Below are 25,417 nucleotides of genomic sequence, written 5' to 3'. Positions count from 1 at the left end.
CCTAATAGTAAAAAGGAAGGTCCCTGCTTTCTTCACTTGATCACACCTACGCTGCAGAAATGAGGGGAAGTAAATCTGCTGGCCCACCCGCCAAAGCAGTGAAACCAACATCACCAGTAGTCCGTCCACAGTTACACTGCGTTTTTTTTTTCTTTTTTAAGGCAAATTTCACCAGAAATCTTGACCCTCGAGAATACATCTTAATGTTACATGACAAAGATATTCAAGTATGAGGACAGATTCAAAAAGCATTTCTGCAGATGAACATTATATCACAGGGAAAATCACCTATGTATTATGAGCTGAGGGCTGAACTAGACATATTTTTCATGAACTACAATTTTCACTTCAAAAAAATAACTACACAAATAGTAGGTATTTGGAAGAAATTTTCTCCAAAATAAACTAAATACGCCTGATATTTCAAGCAAAACAATTGACGTATTTGGTGTACAGAAAAAAAAAACTGAAGCTCTCAAGTGAAAATTAAGTCCAATATATTTCAGATGGTAGTATGAACAAACTTAATTTTTTAAATTGTATAATAAACATCATTTGAAAGATTTTCACTGACCCTCAAGGAACTATTTTTATTGTGTCCTGGGTTAGTATTAAAGAAAACATTTCCAGTTAATGGGAAAGGTGATGGAACTGCTCCTCCCTTTGTAACTATGTACCTGTGTGAGAAAATGAATCCTAACAAACGGAATGCAGAAGCAGACATGAGCACAGAGCTATGCTCTAGTTAAATTACACAGTAAGTCTGGCCAGGTAGCACACACCTGGAATTCCAGCACTTCAGAGTATGAGGCAAAAGTGCTGCAAATTCAAGGTCAGCCTAGGCTACAAAGGCAGGCTCTTGTTTCAAAAACAAAATAATTAAAAATGTACAACAGATTTACATAATAAACATAAACAGCATTATATTAATATACTTATATATTATATAAGTAATATAAAACTGTATACGTATATATGTTTTGGGTTTTGATACAGATTCTATGTGATCCTGGCTGTCCTGGAGCTCACCATACAGACCAGGATGCCCTGGAATTCACAGATAGCCTTTTGCCTCTACCTTCCCAATGCTAGAATTAAAGGTGTGCACCACCAAGCCTGACTATATTTTGTAAAAGAAATGTAAAAGCAATGTCTCCTTTCCCACTATCTTTCACTATGATAGGGGGAAATGTTCTTGTTTCACATTTAATGTTTCATTTAGTTCATGGTATTTGGGAATTAAGGATAGTAGAGAGCTTTGTTAACATGTATAAGATCCTGGATTTGATTTGCCTCATTAAACACACACAAAAAGTCATTTTCACTAATAACCAATGATTTATTATTTGATAAATAGCTTTAATTTTATTCTAATTTTTTAAACATTTTTTATGTACTTGATTATTTTGTCTACATGTACGTATGTTCAAAACCTGCATGCCTGCTGCCCTTGGAGGTCAGAAGAAGGCATCAAAAGCCTTGGGACTAGAGTTACAGAAAGTTGTGAGCTGTCAAGTGGGAAGTGAACCTGGGTCCTCTGGAAGAATAACTAGTGCTCTCACTGCTGAGCCACTGCTCCAGCCCACACAACTATTTCTGTACTTGGAAATTTTTTATTTTTCACCCTGAAAATGATTTGATAATTCTTTTAAAATTAAATATTATTTTAAAGAGTTTACTTTTAATTTTAGATTAAGATCTTTTTTAATTAAGATTTTTTTCATAAAAATACTCTAACCATGCTCCTTCCTACCCCCACCTCTTTACCTACCCAACTTTGTTTTCTCTTGAAAAAAGATACCAACAAAACACAGAAACAAAAATCAAAATAGGAAAAAGACTAATATGATAAAAAAAAGTCATGCCCATTATTATCATTAATATTTTATAAATTCTTTAGGAATTTCATACATTTTGATCATATTCACACACTCCATTACTCCCCAATTTGTCCATTCTTCATATTTAAAAAATGCTTAGGGGCCATGCAGTGGTGGTGCACACATTTAATCCCAGCACTTGGGAGGCAGAGGCAGGCTGATCTCTGTGAGTTCGAGGTCAGCCTGATCTACAGAGTAAGTTTCAGGACAGGCTCCAAAGCTACAGAGAAACCGTATCTAGAAATAAATAAATAAATAAATAAATAAATAAATAAATAAATAAATAAATAAATAAATAAATAAGTAAATAAGTAAATAAATAAATAAATAAATAAATAAATGCACTGCCCTGAGGAGTTCTGTGGTATCATAAGCAGTCAATGGTTTCTGGGGAAGAAGGAGTCATCCTTAGTGATATGATCACTCATGCTCATGCATGCAGTCCCAGGTAAACTTGAATCAGCTCATAAAAAGAAGGGACTTGGTGGGATGGGGGTAAAAATACAAAATAGGGAGTAAATATGACCAAAAGACTTTAAATACATGTAAAATTATCAAAGAATAAAAAATTTCAACAAACATATGCAATATATCATCCATAAATAACTGTTTTTTTAAATGTTCTTATGAAAAATTTTACTTAATACAGTACATACTTTCTCCTCAATTCAGTACAAATTTATAACCTCCTTTTAGTTTATGATGTAGTATCTTCTAAAATTACTATAACTCCTCATAGCATATTTCATTTTATTTAACAATGGTCTCACAGTGTAGCTCCAGCTGTCCCCAAACTTGTTATCTCTTAGCTCAGCCTCCTCACTTCTGGGATTACAGGTGTGCATCACCATGCCTGGCAATATTCATTTTCATTATCTATAAAATATTACATTAATTAAGCTGTCATATTTATTTAATTCACTATTCAATACTGGATATTAAAACAAAATGCTATTATTGCAATCTTAATACACTTAACCTTCTGCATTTTAGGACTCAAAGATAGTTTAGAACTTACTTAAAATTCAAATCAACAGTTATATGTTTATTATCCAGCATTTATTGATTATTAAAATGATTTAATTGATTTCTAAAATACTAACATGCCATCTAATATCAATTAAACTGTTTAAATACTTTAACCTCCTCCTCTTCTTTGTCCTTTACTCTTGGCTTTTTCCCTTACCTTTTCCTTCCTCCTTTAACTAAAGTTTCCATCAGTCTGCTTAAGGCCCACTTTGTACCTCCCCCAGCATAGCTATACTTATTCACATATTCATAAACCAACCTAATACTAAGGCATACCTCTAGCATATAACGTCATCAGTAAAAATTCTACCAAACTGAGAAAAGTTTAGAACAAAATATTACTTAAAATAACCTTGATTATAGCTGACTTTCAGACCAAGGTGAAATAACAAATAACTAGAATCTTTTCAATTTAATTTCTCTTTACTGCTGTAAAACTTTTGCTTTTAGTAATTACAAAGGAAATGTCATTTTTCTTTAAAATTTTCACATCTAGGTTTTTAAATGAAAACTAAAACTCAAAATATTTTAACTTTGTAGTAGTTTCAGAATTAAAGTCAAGGTAAAAAGTAAATTCTCAAAGAAAAAGTATTAAGGTATGTCTTAACCAACACAAGGAATGACAGATTCCTGGAAAGCCCAAGCAGAACGAACTCTTGCAGTTACGACACTCCCAGGCTACTCCTAATGAACTTACGTAACAGATGGATCCACTTGTTTGTAAGCATGGGCAGCACAGGAGCCGCAGTACGTGTATCCTGCATGGCTACAAACAAAACAATTTTGATTGAATCTCCATGTTCACAATCAAGGTAGTCCAAAGAAAAGAAAACTTACAGTAAGAAATATAAAAACTATGATACATATTACAGAATTGAGCATATAAATTAAAAAGTAATATAATTAATGTTGCAACTTCTAGAAGGTAATAGAAAACATAATTGTCTCATACTATATTCTAATTACAAACCTCCAAAAATATTTTTAGGTGTCAGTTATGCAATTCAGTGATCGAGCACCTGCTTAACATGTTTAAAGTCTTAAGTTTAATCCCCAGCACCAATTTGAGGTGGGATAAAGGATGATCAAGAGATAGTTTGGTTTCGGGTGGGAAGGACAGTAACATCTGGAGATATTCAAGGCTTACTTTAAGTTGCTAATTTTTGATATTCCTCTGTAGTGAATTAGCAGACAGCGCCAAAGCAAATAAATATCTCTGCCTTTAGCAGTAAAGAACTGAGTTGGCTTCTTGTATTATGCCTCTTGTTTTCTCTTCCTTATCTCTTTTCACCCTCCAGCTTCACATTCAGTCAATTCTCTTATCACCTACAGAACAGTTTTGTTCTCTGATCATCTCTCTTGAATCATTCCTGCTACATGAGTCTAGACACTTCTTTTAGACAGCGTATTCTGTACCACTGTCTAAAGGGCAAGAAACATGGTGAACATAGCTCTGGCAGGTCTTACCCTTCTCCCTGTTCCCTCTGCCTTCAGGGAAAAACAAAACAAAACAAAACAAAAATGTTACATTGGTTACATTCCTAAAGCTAGCCACCAAGGTCTATTCCCTTATTTGGCCACTTCTTCCTGAGGCTGACTACCAAGGTCCAGCTATCAAAGTACTAAAGTTCAGCAATCAAAAGCCCCCTTTGGGTCACCTTAATGAACATGCCCAATTAAAACTGAACACTTCTAATCCCAGCACTCGGGAGGCAGAGGCAGGCGTATCTCTGTGAGTTCGAGACCAGCCTGGTCTACAAGAGCTAGTTCCAGGACAGGCTCCAAAGCCACAGAGAAACCCTGTTTCGAAAAAAAACAAAAAAAAACAAAAAACAAAACTGAACACTTCATCTTAACACCAGGCTCTCCCTTGTACCTTTATAAACCAGCATTTGCCTCTCTATCCAGAGGCAGGCCTTTGTTTCCCCATTCCACTCCCTCACCATCAACCCTTTCTCCTTTCTCCTTATTCCCTTCCCTTTTCCCCTTTTTCTCTGCCATGTGCCTTTGTCTCTTATTCCCTGCCCTTTGTTCTTCTGGGGCAAATAAAACTCCTTTGTGCTGAGAACTTGGTCTTGGGGTGCCCTGAGCCAATACCAGTCACTTTCAGGTACATCACTGTAGATGGTATACTGCCCATAGGGTAAATATTTTAACAACTGACTCTGAAGGAAATGAAAACTGTACATTCATATGGACATAAGCTTTTATACAATGTTACTGAGATAAAATGTAAATATAGGAGCTGGAGAGATGGCTCAGTGGTTAAGAGCATTGACTGTTCTTCCGAAGGACCTAGGTTCAATTCCCAGCACCCACATGGCAGCTCACAACTGTCTGTAATTCCAGTTCCAGGGGATCTGACACCTTCACACCAATGCACATAAAATGAATCTAATTATACACACACACACACAAACACACACACAATTTATTGTAATATCGAGTTGGAAGTATCACCCCAGCCCCTGGCCTGGGAATTGCCAAACACTTGGACTCCAACTCTCAGCCTGCCAAGCGCTGACCCCTCCCCAGGGTGGGTCAGGACCACACCCACAGGGTACTTAAGCTCTGCCAGGAAAAAGAAACTCTTGTGCTCTCCCTCTGTCTCGGTCTCCTCTCCACATTCATTAAATATGGGCATTTTTGATTTGGTCTAATCTGGCTTGATTGGAGTTCTTTGCACCATTAGAGAGGCTCAGTTAGGAAATATTCCTAACATTTATGAATAATGATAAAAATATGTAATACTTTATCATAAATTCCATATAGCCTATTGTTTATATATTATACGATATTATTTGCTGAGCTTCTATAAGCCAACTATGACTGCAATAAAAGAGAATGGAGGACTGGGTGTGATGACACATGCTGTGGATCCAAGCACTACAAAAGCAGAGGCAAGCAGATTTTAAGTCCCAGGGTATCCAGGACTACACAGTAAGATCCTGCCTCAAAACAAAACAAACAAGAAGAATGGAACAAATCCAATAGTACCACATCTGGTAAGATGTGAAACCATATATCATTAGACATGTCTTCAAGTCCATTTTCACTATTGACAAAACCAAATGAAGCTACAGAATCAACCTAAGTGTCAGTCAATAGATGAATCTATAAAGAAAACAGAATACACACACACACACACACATATATTCTACTTAAAAGAAAGAAGTCACAAGGACCAGGGAGATGGCTCGGTGGGTAAAGCTCATGTGTCAAACTTTAAGGACTTGAATCCCAATCCCCGAATCTGTGCAAATGCAGACCCAGAGGCATACCAAATTCCGGTAGTCCTCAAGCAGGCTTGGAGGTAGATACAGGAGATTCCCCAGGAGCTCAAGTGTAAGCAGCAGCAAAAAAGAGACTCTGTCTCAAACAGGCAGGAGAAGACCAACCCCATCAAATCATCTGGTAGGTATGTCCGTGAGGTAGTTATTTGTTAATGGCTGGCATGAGAGGGTCCCCCAGATTGTCTAAGAATGCAAACAGGTAAGCATTCATGATCTTTACACTTCTGCCCCTACCTTGAGTTCCTGCCCTGACTTAGTTAGCTCAGTAATGAATTTTGATCTAAAAATGCAAGACAAAATAAACCTTTTCCTCCCCAAATTGTTTTTAGTTTTTAGTTTTTGTTTTTTAGTTTTATCATAGCAACAGAAAAAAACAAATTAGGATACCATCCCACCAAAAACATGGATTCTTCTAAATCCACAGAACTCACAGATTGTAGAATCATAGTTATGGGGAAATAGTAACAAGGTTACCAAGGGTACTGATGTCTCAGCCAAAGAACTTTGATGAATAGCAACAGTTGAATACTTTGTGTTTCAATTTCACTTAAGGCTAGATATCAAATATTACCACTACAGAAGTCAAATGTTTCAAGTGTACTGACTGGCTTGGTCAGCTCATGTTGCATTCAAAACTGTAACATCACTCTGCATCCCATCCAAAACTGAAGCATTTTGTCAACTTCAAACTTGAAAGTAAGAGGAACAACGAAGACATAGGCATGAAGTTCAGTAGTTATGAACAATTTTACCAATTTTGATGATCAGATAATAGTTTTCCCATACTAAAAAAAACTACCCTGGGGGCTAGAAATGTCATTTGGTGGTTAACAGAGTCTGTTGTTCTTCCAAAGGATTGGACTCTGGTTCGCAGCACCCATATGTTGGCTATGGGGAGTCCCACACTTCTTCTGACCTCTGAGAACATGGGTTTGATTTCAGTAAGACATTCTTTAAAAGTGGAAGAAATAAAAAATGTGTATAAGGAGGTATTAATTATCATTGTATAAAGTGAAGATCAGATTAATAAACTTGCACATTACAGCTTTTTAAGTGATAGAATCTGACATCATAAAGGTAATATCTCACGAAGTATTTGGCATTTAAAATGCTTATCTACATCATCCACACATTAATCTAGGTTATTGGGGGGGAGAGGGGAACACACATATGTCCAAGCGCATGTGGAGGCCAAAAGTTAAGTGTCTACCTCAATAGTTTCCAATTTTTTTTGTAAAGATGTATTTGTTCATTTTATTTTATATGTATATGTGCCTACTTGAATGTGTACAGATACTCACAAAGCCCATGAAAGGGTGTTGGATCCCATGGAATTGAAGTCAGAGGCAAACTTAAGCTGCTCAACTCAGGTGCTGAGAACCAAATAGACCTCTCCAAGAAAAGAAAGCAACATGGATCCATCTCTCCAGTCCAATATTTGGTTTTTAACTTTTAGTTCAATATACACTCATTTTTATCAATAATAAAAATGCTAAAGGAGAACTCTAAAACTTACGGTGCAATAATGGCTCTAGCAGGTCTTTTTGTAGACTGAACTTGTGAAAGCCAACCTTCTAACTGGGCGTTTAGCTGAGGTCCTATGAAAAGACAAGTGGAAAAAGAGTCAGCGAGGCAATGTATTACAGACAGCCACACACGTTGCAGTGTCCTCATTGAACCTCCACAGTACTAAAATAACTCACTGGACAATAGAACCATCAGTCTGAATGTTTAAAGTTTCAGTTTAATAAGTCGTAGCTTTGCTACCAAACAATATGATAGGGCTGTATATTGACAAAGTAAAATTTTGTTTTTATCCATTTATTTCTTAGAAGCATCTTCATACAGATCAATAATTTACAATTTGAGGTGATATTTAAACAAAATGCAACAGGGAGTAATATACTCTTAAGTAAATGAAAAAAGTAATTAAGCGAACTTGTTTTTTCACAGCACAAACCCTGACTTCACTTGATCGCTGAAATGTTATCTATGTAATTGAAAACTTACACACTCAATGATACACCCCATCCATTCCACCCTCTTACTCCCCTATCAATAACTAATAACTCCATCACGTCAAAAAGTTCAATTTCCAACAGCTCACTCTCTTTACTTTCTCTTTCCAGTTTACTACTCTAGGAATCCACTGACTTCAACAGATCAAGATTTATTTCATGTCCTTCATCCTCTCTTTCTTCACTTGTCTTGTCCAAGGTGAAGCAGCCCATCGCTATAATCATGTCCTTTTATATGGAAATATAAATAATTTAATATGAATGTATCAGTCAAAACAAAGTTTTTAAACTTCACTTAACACAGTATCTCTGTGAGTTTGAGGTCAGCATGGTCTACAAAGTGAGTACCAGGAGAAACCCTAGCTACCTAGAGAAACCCTGTCTTGAAAAACAAAAACAAGCAAAAAGAAAGAGAGAGAGAGAGAGAGAGAGAGAGAGAGAGAGAGACAGACAGACAGACAGAGAGACAGACAGAGAGACAGAGAGACAGAGACAGAGAGCACACAAGCAAGCAGAGGTGGAATGTGCTCCTGCTGCAAGCTGGAGGTAGAGACAGGAACATTCTCTCCTTTTTCAACAAACTGCCCTCACTCCTACTAAAAGCCATACACACCAAGTTCCATTATGATTATCTTACTCAAAAATTCTATTCTCACAATTGTTTCAAATCTCCTGCATCAACCCTGTCCTTTTTGGACTTGACTCTCACCACTAAAATCTAAGCATACCACTGACTAATTTTTTCTTCTACTATATCCCATTTCTCTGTGCCATTCTTCAGCAACTATGAATGGATATCCTTATTTCCTTCCCACTATTTATTTTGTGTTTTTTCTTATTAAATAGATTCATTTTCTTCAAGGTGTGTTTTGTTTGTACATATGTGTATACCAGATAATATGTTTGGGGCCCACAGAAGTGAGAAGAAGGCATGGATCAAACCAAGGCCCTCTACAAGAACAAGTGATGGAGGAAGGTCATTGGTTAGTTAATAAAGAAACTGCTTGACCTAATAGGTTAGAGCATAGGTGGATGGAGTAAACAGAACAGAATGCTGGGAGGAAGAGGAAGTGAGGTAAGACACCTCAGACAGACGCCATGCCTCTCTTCTCCGGGCAGATGCGATGAAGCTCCGACCCAGGATGGATGTTAGGCTAGAATCTTCCCAGTAAGCGCACCTCGTGGTGCTACATACATTAATAGAAATGGGCCAAGCAGTGTTTATATGAATACAGTTTGTGTGTCGTTATTTTGGGGCATAAGCTAGCCAGGCGGCCGGGAGTGGCAGGAACACAGTCCACCGCTCCTTCTACAAACAAGTGCTGTTAACCTCTGAATAATCACTCCAGCCTCTTTAAACTTTTGAGAAGACCAGTCTTGCATTTGCTAGGTCTGTATTCTAGATCAGGCAATAGCAAAGAGAACAACTACCATCTGTCTTTAAAAGATGAATCAATTTCAACACCAATCCTATAATACAGTAGTATGTTCCTATTTTAGAGTATCTTGCATTAAGATTTTTAGATGGGCCAGGCAGTAGTAGTGCATGCCTTTAATTCCAGCACTCGGGAGGCAGAGGCAGGCGGATCTCTGTGAGTTCGAGGCCAGCCTGGTCTACCAAGGGAGTTCCAAGACAGGCTCCAAAGCTACAGAGAAACCCTGTCTTGAAGGAAAAGGGAAATGGGGGGGGGGGCTGGGTTAAATGGTCTAACATTAAATCAAGCAAATTAACCAGACACGGTTGGTTTTCCTTTTACAGAATCCTAATTCTTCTTCCTGAAATAATCCAGAGATGGTTCACACACCAGAATCACCTGACTTGCTCACTTCAGAAAAAAAATCTGTCAGTGTTGCCAGAGTTAAATCAGCATGATCTCTGGGGATAGTGCTAAAAGATGTTAACAAGCTCTCCAGGTGATTCACACACTGAACTGTGAAGCATTTTGCCAACAATCATTACACATGCTATAATGATTTTATCTAAAATGTCTGCAAGGTTTATGATTTTTCATTGGAAATCATAAATTACAGATATTTAAGTTAAAAATAAAGAGCACATCAAATTTACCTCCAAACTACATTGAAGTCTGAAGTGAAGTGACCTACACTATTTCTCGAGATTTACACGTTCACTTTTTTTTTCTTTCTTTCTGTGACAGACTCTCACTATATAGCCCTGGCTGACCTGTTTTTAAAAACTTAAGTAAAATAACAATTAATAATAATAGGAGGAGGAGGAGAAGAAAAGTGGACAGTGGAACTTGGTCCAAGAATCGAGTGGTATGAAAATTTTGTGTGAGAACACTCCAAGAAAACAAGAGTCTTATGGCCTCAGTTTCTTCAAAACACGGAATTGTTCTTGAAATGTGTCTTTGTGCTCCTCCCAGGTGTGGCAGGTAGGGCTAAGCTGACTTCAATTACTCAGTATTGCTTGCAGCTGTTATTCAATTACATGTTTAAACTCTCCTTCAATGGAAAACACATGTCGTCACCACAGCTTGTTTTAACGCTTGAGAACGTTACTTGGGTGATATATTTTTTTCTCAGAGTATAAATTGTCTGGTGCTCTGAGTAAAGTTGGCTATTGCGTGAGACTTCAGTCTGCCTCGTTTATCGGCTCCTTTCTCCCAGGTCCCATGGCCCCTAGAGTGCTGACAAAGACTAGTTATAAACAATGATGTTGCAGACATGATCCATTCAAAGCTTATTCTAAAATGAAGACTTTGGGACTGGAGAGATGGCTCAATGATTAAGGCCACTGGTTGCTCTTCCAGAGGGCCTGGGTTTAGCTCCCAGTACCCACATGGAAGATAAAAATGTCCTGTAATACCAGCCCCAACGGATCCAACATCTCTTCGGGTTTCCATGGCACTGCACTCACATGGTACACAGACATAAATGAAGGCAAAATGTCAATACACATAAAAAAATTTAGAAAATAAAGAAAAAAATGGCAGCAAGGTGGTGGTGGTGGTGGTACAGGCCTTTAATTCCAACACTCAGGAACCAGAGCGAGTTCCAGGACAACCAACCCTGTCTCAAAAAAACAAAAAACAAATAAAATAATACAAAATAGAAACTGATTTGAGACAAAATAAATTATAGTACGAAACTCTAGATGATGTTCAAGTGGAAAAAAGTAAGACTCTAGGGCAGGAAAAGGAGTTGAGAATAAGTCATAGATTTGAGAATCAAAAGAAGAATTATGGGGTGCATGGACAGATGATGGCAAAATAAATGTTAAAAGAGACCAAGAAGCTGTGCACAGTAGTATATGTCTGCAATCCTAGCACAAAAAGACCAAGAAGAATTATGGATTCAAGGCCAGCTTAGAGAACACAAAGTGACCCTACATCAGAAAGGGAGGGGAGGAAGGAGGAGGGGATAAAGTATGTAGTAAGATCGACAACTGGGCACAGAACCAAGAAGATGTACTAATGAGGGAGGGGAAAATGATTTAGAAGACTTGGGCAGAAAAAAGTAGGTCGATAAATTCTCATTCAAAGTCTTATAAAATTAGCATATAAAAAAACAAGTAGGCGAAGAAGCAAGCTGGAAACCAGTATCAGACAGAGTATGGCTAAAATTGCCCAATGATACAGATGAGAGGCACTGCAGTGTGTCAAGACACACCCTTGAGTAGACAGCAAGAGTGAAGTTGTATACAGAACCACAAGTAACAGCATGCACAGAAAAGCCTGCCTTATACTAATGAGCCAAAAGCCCTGGGTAAGCTAATATAAAAACACCAACTCTTTGTACTCTGGCACCCTTTGAGCTGCTGAAATATATCCTTGGTTTGGCACACTTCCTCTCTCATAATAGTGTAATATATCATGTTTCAGCTACAAATGTATGCTTGTGCTCTATTTCTTCTTCAGGAACAAAAGAACCTGGAATTCCTCTAAAAATGTATATCTGGATTATCAGCTGATATAAAAAAAGAAGCAATTCAAAAGATTTAAAAAAAAGTACAAGCAAGGCAAAAATAAGAGATCTTCAAAAACATTAAAAACATCCAAAACTCTGTAATGAACAAAACAACACAGCTAGGATGAGCAAAAAAAAAAAAAAAAAAATGCTCATAAGGTAACCTTGCAATGGCTACTTCTAGGGATTAAAAGCTCTGTGTGCAAGTAGTTATAGACAAATGGGTTTACAAAAAATAGAAAAAGGCAAATGAAAACTCCAAGAAGGAACTGAAAGCAGTTCTTCACCATATCTTAAGATATAACCTGATGAATGCAACACTTCAGGTGGGATAGATTAACTTCATGAGCATAAAACTGGGCATAAGCAATCACATTTTCATACCTCATGGCAAAGAAAACTATCTATAAATATCACATAAAACCAGCATTCTGAGATTTAACATTTCTAAAACTGTATCCATATAGACAGCAAATAACTTGAATCTAAAACTGCATTTTTCTGTACTAACATGATTGCCTTTCAAAAAAGTTAAGCAATTCTGTGATTAAAAGTAAAGTCAGGGCTAGAAAGATGGTTCAGCGGTTAAGAGGACCTGAGTTTGGGTCCTAGAAACAACATAGTGGTTTACAACATCCATAACTCCAGTTCCAGGGAATCTGATGCCCTCTACTGAGCTCTAAAGGCATCAAGCTCACAATTGGTATATATGCATACATGCAGACAAAACACTCATAAAATAAAAAATGAATAAATCTTATTTTAAAAACAATGTTAAGGGCTGGAGAGATGGCTCAGTGGTTAAGAGCTCTGGCTGCTCTTCCAAAGGTCCTGAGTTCAATTCCCAGCAACCACATGGTGATTTGATGTAATGAGATTTGATGCCCTCTTCTGGCCTGCAGGGATACATGCAGGCAGAGCTCTGTATACATAATAAATTTTAAAAAAATGTTAAATATACAAAATAGTTTTTACAGTCTATCTAGGAGCAGCAAACATCTAGAAAATAAATTTTTTTAATTATCTAAATATCCTCAAATAATACAATTTTAGTGTGTGTGTGTGTGTGTGTGTGTGTGTAATATGGGGGTGGGCACATGTGCCACAAGGTGTATCTAGAGGTTAAAGGACAACTTTGTGAAGTTGGCTTTCTCCTTCCATTTTTATGAGTTCCAAGGATTGAACTCAGGTTACCAAGCTTATGCAGAAAGTGACTTTATTTGCTAAGTCATTTCATGAGTTCCAAAATATTAAAATGTTAAAGATAAATTTCAGACATAATTATCTTCATCACTACACTTAGGGGGTGGGTAGTGATCATTTAATAAAATTTAATGTCATTCCTGTTCACAATTCTTTGAAGCGAAGGAATGGCTTAAAGAAGAGAAACACATCTGTGACAAATCTATGGCTGCCACCATATTTAACAGTGAAAACCTAAATTCTATTATCCTAACATCAAACAAGGATATCTACTCTCAACACTTAATTTATTAATTTCTAAGTAAATGGATCTTGTATCTATGTTTAGAGATTTTTAAAAAGTGCATTTCTGAATGATAAGCAGTTTCTATAATTTTCTCTACATATTCACGTTATGTATTACAGACTAACAATCCTATACAGAACTCAAGCCAGTATTTCACACTAAGGAGAGTATAATTAAAAACACTAGCATTTAGTGTTAGTAGCAGAGTTTCCATCTATAGATATCAAAGCAACTTTTAAACATATTAATTATGGCCTTTCTAAACTATCCCATCTACCATTAACAGAATACAAGTATGAACATGATTCTACTACACCAAGATTAGACAAAGAGTATAAAATTAAATTGTGAGACTCCATAATTAAACACTATTTTGTATGATGTTCTGACAGAGGCCTAGCTTTCCCTGAGTACTGGGCAGTTAGTAATACAAACACTTAAAAAAAATTAAAATCACTACTTATTGGACTGGAGATGGCTCAATTGTTATGAGAACTTGTTTGCTCTTTTAGGACCCAGGCAAAACACCCATACACATCAAATAAAATAAAATAAAATAAACCTAAAAATAAAAATCACTAGTATTAATGCTAAGTTCTTTATCTTCACAGTTAATACAACACTTTCTGATGTTTATTTTCCTGCAAATAAACAAGGACACTGGGGATGGGCAATTTGACTCCTTAATTAGCAGCTGCTGGACTCTCCCTTGCTGCCCTGGCTGCCTTGAAAAAAAACTATCAGCCTAACAGTCAGCTAGACTACTCTTTTGCCAGCACCAGCCATCCTGAACACACCCATGGATACCTCGAGACAACTATGAAAAGACTACAGCTGACTGCCCTGGCTCCTGAAGACACAGCCCCAGACACAACTGTGTGAAACAGTTTGCACCAATTTTTTTCCTTTCACAATCATGAATGAAATCTAGATGACCTTGAAATCATTTCCACTTTGGCCAGAGGGGAAGCACTTTCCCCTCACAAAGGGACTACAAGAGGCAAGCCATGATTGATTCAACTCAATGACTATGATGGGTACTAAAAGATAATGCTAAAAATTAGCTCAAACAATTGGTCCAAACACCCACTCTGAGGCTAGATAAGGATGGTCAGGCCGAGTGAGCTAGCCAGGAGTCAGGCTCCTGTGCAGCTTCCCCTAAAATTGAAGCACTGGTTTCAATAAAATGCTTCTCTAAGGGGTCTTTTCTTGCCCACTTTCAGAAGTGTGGCTCAACTAGTCACAAAGAGGGAAGTGGGAGAGGGAGAAAAGCAGCAGCCACAGCAGCCGCAGCAGCAGAAACAGCAGAGAGCAGCAGTAAGTGAATGGCAGAAGCACCAGAAAATGGCAGTGGTGGTGACAACTGAAAGCCTGACAGATGAAGAAAGAGGCTTAAACAGCTGAAGAAGCAACTGTAGTCTGGCATAGAGGCAGTCCTGGTGGTGTGCTCTTGCCTCCAGTGTCCCAGCTTCTGAGTAGTTCTCTCCCAAACAGCCCAGTTCACCCCCACACCCTAGTTCATAAGCAAACTTGATGTGGGAGTGTCTTCTTTCTATCTGTTGCTTTCATTGGTTAATTAATAAAGAAAACGGCTTGGCCTGATAGGGCAGAATTTAGATAGGTGGAGTAGACAACAGAATGCTGGGAAGAAGGGAAGTGAGGCAGACGCCATAGCTCTCCTCTCCAAGATGGAAGCAGGCTAGAATCCTTCCCAGTAAGCCACGACCTCGTGGTGCTACACATTAATAGAAATGGGTTAAGCAAGATGTGAGCATTAGCCAGTAAGAGGCTAGAGCTAAAGAATACAGTTTCTGTGTAATTATTTCGGGTAAAGCTAGCCGGCGGCCAGGAGCCAGGTGGGAAGGCAGCCCACCGCTCCTCATTATAACACAAATTACTCCCAAAAAGCCCAGCTTGCATCAGAGCTGGAGAAGGGGGGTAATAGACAACTGAAGAAGCAACTAAACAGTTGAAATGGGCAGGGAAGGAAGAAGAGAGCAGAGAGACACAAGTGGCAAGAGGAAGTGGAACATAAGAATAAAAGGTATGTGCTACTACTGAAGAAGAGATCCTACAGGTCACCAGATTTTCGGTTCTAGGTCTTCATAGCCCAGGCTGAGGATGTACCAACAACCACTAAAGGGTTATGGCCTACACAGGGACTGTAACAATTATAGGGCTAAGAATTCAAATCCCCCAAGACTGCATGAGGACTATAACCCTACAGGGTGCCTCCTGCTGCTGCTGCTGCTGCTGCTGCTTCTGCTTCCTTACTGCTACAGCCTGTAGATGCAAGACACCAATGAAAACAACAGCTGCTCAGAATATACAAATTGTGGGTTCAAGTCCCCAGCACCACAAAATTAAACAATTAGGTAACAAGGGCCATCTTAACAAAGTAGCATGACAGCACAAACTTGTAGCTTTGGGACTTGGGAGCTAACAAACAAAGAGTTCCCCAAATTCAAACTCAGCTTAAAGTATATAGTGAGATGAAGGCTGGCCCAAGAGGCAGCTTTTACTCTAAGTAAATACTCATCCCATTTAAGTCCGTCCATAATAAGCTATACCAAATCCCAGCTCTCCAGAGTCAAGGTATCTCACCAGCCAAAAAAAAAAAAAAAAAAAAACCAAGAATTTCAGCACAATTAACAAAACTTCAATTTTTTTAGAAATCTCACCAAATATCTAACTTACAGGCAAAGGAATATATATACAAACCCCTGTGTTTCCCAGATGACTTCTAGTTTCCCCTAATAACATCATTTCATAGCATCTCCAGAGCCACCTTTTAAGCTTGCTTTGAAAAGGAAAAGGAAGCCAATGATGGCTCAGTAGGAGAAGGTGCTTGTCACCAAGCCTGACAGCCTGAGTATCAGGACCCATACCCATTTGGTTATGGTAAAAGAGAATCAACTCCTACGAGATGTCCTCAGATCTCCAAATACTCACCAGGGCATGCATTCACCCACACACATACACACAAATAAATAAATGTAATTTTAAAGAGGAGGTGGGGAACAGATTATCATTTTTCCCTACTGAAATTGGGCCAAGGTAAGAGAACGCCTAACTAGTTAAGCCCACAGTGTGATCAAAATTGACCTGTCTCAGGACTGGAAAGATGGCTCAGTGGTCTAAAGCATTTGCTGTTCTTGCGGAGGGCTGGGGTTCAGTTCCCAACATCCATATCAGGTGGCTCAAAGCCATCTGTAAATCCAGTTCCAGGGGATCCAATGACCTCCCTTTGACCTCTGTAGGAACTGCACACATGTGATAAACTTACATACATGCAAGCAAAATACTCATATACAACATTTTATGATTTCAAAAACAAAAAAACTAACTAATCTCAATAAAGATTACTTCAGTCTCCATCCAGTTCCTACCTAAGACCCTTCAAAAGGCCAGTGGGTAGGGCAGCAAGTAGTATTCCTCCCTTGGAACCTCTCTCATTTGGATTTTTCTCCCCTTTCTTAATAAATCTATTCTGCTAATTCCTTGTCCAAATTTTCTTGTCCAAAGTCTTACTGACCATGAAATAATGAATTTGGAAGCCACTGGCTCAGGGTAGACTGGGTGGCCACTGGTCACCTAGAACCCTTGCTCCCTAAGTTATGCTCACCAAGAGCTAAGAAAGGCCTGTCATTCTTTAAAAACAAATAAACGAATAAAATAACTAGCTATGTCTTAACTTTCCACTGTACTGTGTTAACAAGCAAAGCCACATTTAGTGTATCTTTCTGAGCACTTCTTTCTCCTTAACCATCGTACATGAGACCATTTCATAATATCTTTAATAAAATACCAACTCTATTTCATTATACTGACTAGTCCTGAAATTCTTTTCAGCATTGAGGCCAAAATTCAGTTTTTTATAAACTAAGGTCCCAAAGGATTAGGGAACTCCTTGGGCTGCAAAGGGTTAACAGCATGGGTTAGGTCTCTGCCCCTTGTATTTAACAAATTAACAAAAACACATGATTTCCTCAAGGTCATGGAGCTAATAAATGACAACTATTCCAAGTCAAACAATGTCAGTGTGATTCTTTTTTTTTTTGATGTTGTAAAATCAAAGCACTACTTTATTAAATGAGTTATTTTACACAATATGAACATCAATATAATTACAATTGTAAAAAAATTTTATAACAAGAATGGACTGATTTTTCAGATTTCCAAATCAGAGTCGACTGTACACTTACACAGAATTGTCTTTGCATGAAGCCCAAAGGGAACAGCATAAAAATGAGTGTTTCTGTAGCCCCTTTATTTTTGCTGATCAACAGTTTGTTTAAAAAAGCAGCTGCAGGTTTGTTACCTAAGGTCTGAGACAGTAGAAGAGTCAAAGGTGTCATGAGTTCACCTGTAAGCTTTATGCCTGAACATCAGCCAGCTCTGGAGGAAGTGGAGTCTTAGGGTGTTTGCTCTCAAAGTGCTGCTTGAAGGTCTTGGGGTCTGGCATTTGTGTCCTACAGACTGTGCAGGTGTATATTAAGGCAGCTTTGGCAGCAGCCTTTTGGTCATGTTCTTGTTTCTTCTTTTGTCCAGCCTGCTTTATGGCATTTTTCTGCTGAGACTGAATCTTCTGCTGTCCACGAGCCATATCGGGGCCGGGCCGGTCTGGCGTCCGAGAGACCGCGCAGCGCGAGAGGAGCCGGGCAGGACGAGCAGGGAAGGAAGGGACGCGCCCCGCAGCGCTTCGGGCCTCCGCCAGCCGCCGAGGAAGAACCGAGCAGAACCGGGAGCACAACAGCCCGCGTCTCGCACTGTCAGTGTGATTCTGAACTGTGGCACACCCACTACTAACAATGACCACAGGCAAGGATTCCGGTTCTAGTCCTTGTCCACTAAGCAGATGGATAATTCTATGCTATAATTTATTAAGAGAATTATTTAAGTTGATACTGGGAAGAAGGGAACACGTAGTAAAGTTCTACTAAGGGAAAACTAAGTCCTGTTGGCCAAGAGGATGAAATTTATCTAGCCTGAGTGGAGACCTAACATTCCAAGCTACTGATAATATAAATTATAATCCAACGAGGCCATCAATCATCTGGCCAAGGAACCGGCCTTCAAGGTGGGGCCACCCCTAAGAAGGTAGACTCACTTTAAGCCCTGATAAAATGAGAGGTATAATAATTATCCTTTTAATAAAATATTGTACTTTTCCTTTCCAGAATTCTTGTCCTGCCTAGTACAGTGCCTGCAAGGAGCCAAGATAGGCTGCGTTTGCCTATCTTTCTCAAGAGAAACATTCAATTCTTCCTTTTTCTTCTGTCTTCAGTTTTTTTCTAATTTTAATTTATTAGTTCCTTGACAATTTGTACAATGTGTCTGGATCATATTCACCCCCTCTCCTACAACTCGAGATCCATCTCCTTTCCCCATCCCCACAATTCTGTGGCTGTGTGTGTGTTGACTCCATGTATGTATATGGACCATGTTTTTCCAGTGCCTACCAGAAGATATCTGATCCCCTAGAAATGGAGTTACAGACAGCTGTGAGCCATCATACAGGTCCTGGAACCAAACCTCAGCCCTCTGCAAGAACATCAGGTGCTCTCAACTGCTGAGCCATCTTTCGAGACCACATTTTCTCTCTTTTGGATGATGGCCAGACCCCTGGCATGCTTTTTTCCTGTCATTTGGGCTTCCTTCCCACCATGTGACTGATCTCCACAAGAGCCTTAATCAGAGGCTAGAGAGGCTAGAGCCTTTCCCTCCTCTGCCCCAGTCTCCTCTTGGAGACAGCTGTAGAGATTCACAGCTTGCCACCCTGGTGTTTCTTTTTTCTTTTTTTTTTTCGAGACAGGGTTTCTCTGTGGCTTTGGAGCCTGTCCTGGAACTAGCTCTTGTAGACCAGGCTGGTCTCGAACTCACAGAGATCCGCCTGCCTCTGCCTCCCAAGTGCTGGGATTAAAGGCGTGAGCCACTACCGCCTGGCCTGGTGTTTCTCTGATGGAGGAAGGTCATTGGTTAATTAAATAAAGAAGCTGCTTGCCCTGATAGGTTAAAACAGAGGTGGGAGGAGTAAACAGAACAGAACTCTGGGAGGAAGGGGAAGTGAGCTCAGAGACTCGATAGCTCTCCTCTCAGGGCAGACGCCTCAGAGAGACACGATGCTCCACTCTTGCGGGCAGAGGCGAGAGCTCTGCTCTCTGAGGCACACGCGATGAAGCTCCGACCCAGGATGGACGTAGGCTAGAATCTTCCCGGTAAGCGCACCTTGGGGTGCTACACACAGATTAGAAATGGGCTAAATTAATATGTGAGAATTAGCCTAGAAGAGAATGGGTCAAGCAGTGTTTAAAAGAATACAGTGTCCGTGTAATTATTTCGGGGCATAAGCTAGCCAGGCGGCCGGGGTGCAGCTGGGGTGCTGGGGACGCAGCCCCACCGCACCTATTACTACATTTCTCTTTTAAAACTCTTATTAAAAACTGTCCTTAAAATTCCATTTGAACTTATTTTAAAATTATTTTACTAGTGAAATTAAGACTCTGAAGATAGGCTCCTGATTTCCCTAGTCTCATCTAGGAACCCAGATGGGGCTCTCGATAGCTCTGGAACCCCTCTCATTCACTAGGAGTCTGATTCTCTACTTGTAATTGCCACTTTGAATAAACTTTAGACTTTCAGATTTTTTTCTGCCTTTTAATTCAATGGAGAAAGTGAACCTGGTCCTGCACCTCTAGATAGTACCAATATGAAAGTATAAGCATTATAATTTTGTGTGTACATTTGTATCTCCTCTAGATAATCCCATGTACTGTTACTAGGAGAGCTGCTTAGGATCATCTAGTTGGATTTTTACCACATCCTAATCTTATTTATCTTAAGAGGCTAAAATACCTGTAGGCCATTTCTTTTTCATGTAGGTTTGTTTCAATAGCTTAGACTAAAACTAATACCAGAGTAACTGCCAGACCACCCCTAACTTCACTATAACTCCGTCTCCATGCTAAACGATATAGCCACTCAACTATCATGACAGCTGACAACCACAAGAAAAAAGAGAAGAAAAAAGGAGTTGGCCCTGTACCCCTGGAAATTTTCCAACCATTTAAAAAAGAATATTCCTGTCATTTATTAATCTATCCCTCCCCTTCATTTTTCACTCAGCATTTATAGCCTCTCAACCCCTAAGAGCAGAAAAACTGACTTGCAAAATTATCTACTATGGTCAAGAATAAAAAAGTCTACTTGCCTATGCAATTGGTGCCCAGTTATGTTACTGATTCCATAATTTTGAGAAGGGAATGAATGGGCTCTGTTTGAAGGCAAAACTGGTAACACATGCTTTTCTTAAGCTATAGTATAAATTAAGAAATAACAACATGGCAGTAAAAGAGTATAGATTTATTTAGAGCAGGAAAAACTGGCTTAAAGTGAGAAAAGAAATAACAATATCACTACTTAAAGACAATCTAATAACTTTCATAAAATCTCTTTAAACATTCTGATGTAAAGCTTTGAAAATTATTGATTTCAAAGTGTTCTGTCAGAAAAAGATACCAAAAAATATTTACTGATTTTCCAGATTTTTGAGATTTTGATTTTTTTCAAAGTAGTAAAACTCCTTACTGATTTTCAAAATTATTTGAGACCTTGATTTTTTTTAAAGCACTAAAAATCAGAGTTGCTTGGGAAAATGGTAGATTATGTACCTGTGACAGGGAATGTACAAAATGAGTCCAGTACATTTAACTAGAAGTGACATTTTATATAAACTTTGTCTAGGACACCCTGTATACAGTATTTGATCAAATATTATTCAGAATCTATCTTTAAGGGTGTTTCTGAATGAGACAAACATTTAAATGCTCTTTCTAAAAAGTGAGTGACTGTCATCTAATTAAGTCTAAAAAGAACGGTGACTTTCAACCTGTGGGTTATACCCCTATGAGGGCCAAATATCAGATATGCTGCATATCATATATTTACATTATGATTCATAACAGTAGCAAAATTACAGTGATAAAGTAGCAACAAAATAATTTTATGGTTGGGGTCCTAACATGAGGAATTGTATTAAAGGGTCACAGCATTAGGAAAGTGAAAATAGAACATAAACAAAATAGAACAAAAAAGTTGATCTTCCTCAAAATAAAGGAATTCCCTGGCATAAGTACCAAAAAGCTGGAGCATCAGACTTTTCCTGTCTTCACATTCAGCTCAGGTCATGGATCTTCTAGGCCTGAGAGTGTTTGATGGGCACTCCGGAGCTCTTCCATTCTCGTGGGTTCTCAGGCCAAAGCAACCACTGGCTATTATTCTGGGTATCCAGCTGGCTGACTACAGATCTTAAGAGTGGTCAGCCTTGGGGTCGGGCAGTGGTGGCTGTCAGCCTGGTCTACAGAGCAAGTTCCAGGACAGACTCCATAGCTACACAGAGAAACCCTGTCTTGAAAATCCCCCAAAGGCAAAAAAATTTCAGTTTCTTTATTTCAATTATTATCTACAGATAGCTCTCTTCTATATAGAGCATAGAGCATTCTCTCTTTTTTTTCTCTCTCTCTAGACACACACACACACAACATTGAAAGGCTTTGTTTCTCCTTTTTTTTTTTACTTTTTTTATTGTTTTTACTGAGCTATATATACATTTTTTTTCCACTCCCCTCCCTTCCACTCCTCTTCTATGTCCTCACCTGTGACCCCCATGCTCCCAATTTATTCAGGAAATCTTGCCTTTTTCTTCCTCCTATGTAGAACCATGTATGTCTCTCTTAGGTTAGGGTCCTCTTTACTTTCTAGGTCCTCTGGGGTTGTAGTGGTTTTTCTTTGCTTTATGTCTAAAAGTCACTTATGAGGAGTACATATTTGTCTTTCTGAGTCTGGGTTACCTCCCTCAATATGATTTTTTCAAGATCTATCCATTAGCCTTCAAATTTCAAGATGTCATTTTTTTTAACCACTGTGTAATCCTTCATTGTGTAAATGTACCACATTTTCTTTATCCATTCTTCGGTTGAGGGGCAGGGGCATCTAGCTTGTTTCCAGGTTCTGGCTATGACAAACAAAGCTGCTATGAACATAGCTGAGCACATATTCTTGTGGTACGATTGAGCACCCTTTGGGTATATACCCAAAAGTGTTATTGCTGGGTCTTGAGGCAGATTGTTTCCTAATTTTCTGAGAAATCGCCACACTGATTTCCAAAGCAGTTGTACAAGTTTGCACTCCCACCAACAATGGATGAGTGTTCCCCTTATCCCACATCCTCTCCAGCACAAGCTATCATCAGTGTTTTTGATCTTGGCCATTCTTACAGGTATAAGATAAAATCTCAGAGTTGTTTTGATTTTCATTTCTCTGATGGGTAAGGATGTTGAGCATTTCCTTAAGTGTCTTTCAGCCATTTGAGATTCCTCTGTTGAGAGTTCTCTGTTTAGGTTTGTATCCCATTTTTTAATTGGATTATTTATTCTTCTGATATCAAGTTTCTTGAGTTCTTTATATAATTTGGAGATAAGTCCTCTGTCCGATGTGGAGCTCGTGAAGATCTTTTCCACTTTGTAGGCTGCCATTTTGTCTTGTTGACCATGTCTTGTAAGAATATTGACTGAAGCCAAGTGGTGGTGGCACACCTTTAATCCCAGCACTTGGGAGGCAGAGGCAGGTGGATCTCTGTGAGTTCCAGGCCAGCCTGGTCTATAAGAGCTTGTTCCAGAACAGGCCCCAAAGCTACAGAGAAACCCTGTCTCGAAAAAACAAAAACAAAAAAACAAAAAGAATGTTGACTATGACCGAAGCTCAGCATGGTGGCACATGCCTTTAATCCCAATAGTCAGGAGACAGAGGCAGACAGATCTCTGTCTCAACCCTCCCCACGGCAAGCAAAAAAAAAAAAAAATGTTGATTGATACACAGTGACACGCACACAACAAAATATTAGTCGGGCTGAAGAGCTGGGTTAGCAGTTAAGATCACTAGTCTTCTAGATAACCCAAGAACCAACCGAGGATAAAACTAAATACTTCTACTATACCATCAGTATGCTGTTCAAACATCACCATAGAACTTCTCCTGCAACAGATGGAAACAAATACAAACCCACAGTCAGACATTAAGCAAAGAGAGAGAGAGTGAGAGAGACCTTGGAACACTCAGAACCCTAAATGGGATGTCTCCAACAAATCCCTCCCCTCAGTGCCCAGGGAACCCCCCACAGAAGAGAGACAGACAGAATTATCCAGACTCTATCAGTAAGGACATTTCTGGACAAGATTAACATTTAAATTGTTCTCTCTAAAGTAAGTGGCCCTCATCCAAATAGATCTAAATAAAACAAGGATGATCCTCTTCAAAGTAAGAGAAGTCTTACAGAGAAACAAACTGAAGTAGAAATTAAAAGCCAACATAGCAAAGCAAACAATTAAGTAAAAAGATAACATTCAGAAAAATCTTTAACTAGCTATACTTTCTTTCATCTATTTATTTATTTTGTAAGAAAAAGCTCATGCCACAGCATGCAAAGAAATTATAGGAATAAGTTTCAAAAAGTTTAAATATCAAACAAGTTGATGAGTTTATCATCCTATATACATTTATGTATAGATTTTAAATTAATGTAACAGATAATACAATTTTCCTAACACTGCCTTTTCTCTGTATCAGAAGTTACTATATCAGTTAATCAATTAATAAAACTATATTAGATATATAAACTTTCTGGCATTTAACATGCAAGTTGTACATTAGACTTACTGTTAAGTGAATGGGCAGGGTACCAAGCTATAGAGAGAGAATATCTCATGTATATACACAGGAACAGAAAAAAAGTTTAAAATGACAAGGAATTTATTTCATGTATATCTATATTCCATGAATCTATAATGTGAATTACTTTTTATATTTTTAATATTAGTAAATGTATAGGCAGTTGCAAAGTAGTTAAGAAGTGGTCCCATGTGCCCTTTATCCAGTTTCTCCAGTGACAACATCTTACTTAAGTACACAACATTAATAGCAGAAAACTGACGTTGGTTCAATGACATTTCACTGTCATTCAGCGACATTTCACCTGAGTAAGACACAGGCCTCTTCTACCACAGACACTCCTTCAAGATGCCCTTAGGTCACACCTATTCTCCCTGCTCCCTTATCGCTAATACCTAACAACCAGTTCTGTTCTTAGTCACTATAATTTTCTATCTGGAGACTATTCGTAAGTAAAATCATAGAGAATATAAACTTTTTTTTGGTTGCTGGGATAGGGTTTTTCTGTGTAGCCCTGGCTGTCTTGAACTCACAGAGATCCACCTGCCTCTGCCTTCCAAGTGCTGGGATAAAAAGTGTGAGCCAAAACTGCCCAGGTTCTGTCTGTTTTTTTGAGACAGGATCTATTATGTAGCTCTGACTGTCTTGGAACTCACTCTGTAGAACAGACTGGCCTCAAACTTACAGAGATCTGCCTGCCTATGCCTCTCAAGTGGGATTAAAGGCTCTGCCACCAACATTAAAAAAACAGAATGAGCCAAAGAAATGAAGAAATGACAGAAAGAGGAAATGCCAACGGTCTTTAATCATACAAAACATGCTCAGAAAATAGCCCGTGGGAAAATTTTAAAACTGAAGCATGTTTGTCTTTGAGAATGTGAATAAAAATGAATATTTTGGTGTTATAATAAAAAAAATCATGCACCAAAAAAAAAAAAGGCTTTACCAACACCCCCGCCCATTTACTTTTTTTAACAATTTAAATTTGCCTCCAAGATGGCTCAGAGGTTAAGAGCATTGTCTGCCCTTCCAAAGGTCCTGAGTTCAATTCCC

At 38.6% G+C, this 25,417-nt stretch overlaps 1 protein-coding gene and 1 pseudogene across 4 annotated transcripts in view; both read right to left on the bottom strand.

Moving 5' to 3' along the window:
- Window positions 1-25,417, bottom strand: part of Memo1 (mediator of cell motility 1) — a 97,607-nt gene that overhangs the window by 39,630 nt on the left and 32,560 nt on the right. For 3 of the 4 annotated variants that reach the window (XR_003378818.1, XM_026789664.1, XM_026789665.1), the window contains exons 2-3: window positions 7,719-7,800; window positions 3,607-3,675 (exon numbers count right to left, since the gene is read on the bottom strand). Coding sequence is in view for 3 of the 4 variants with exons in the window: in XM_026789664.1 (XP_026645465.1) it covers window positions 3,607-3,675; window positions 7,719-7,800 (151 nt within the window). In the remaining variant the exon portion in view is untranslated. Of the gene's footprint in view, window positions 1-3,606; window positions 3,676-7,718; window positions 7,801-25,417 lie in introns of those variants that run through there. The other variant, XM_026789666.1, reaches the window with a different exon arrangement.
- Window positions 17,695-18,424, bottom strand: LOC101983398 (annotated as a pseudogene).

This window comes from Microtus ochrogaster, unplaced genomic scaffold, assembly GCF_000317375.1.
Source record: "Microtus ochrogaster isolate Prairie Vole_2 unplaced genomic scaffold, MicOch1.0 UNK26, whole genome shotgun sequence".
In the NCBI taxonomy this organism is placed as follows: Eukaryota; Metazoa; Chordata; class Mammalia; order Rodentia; family Cricetidae; genus Microtus; species Microtus ochrogaster.
Note: the sequence above shows the minus strand (reverse complement) of the source record. Positions and strands in the feature narration are given on the sequence as shown.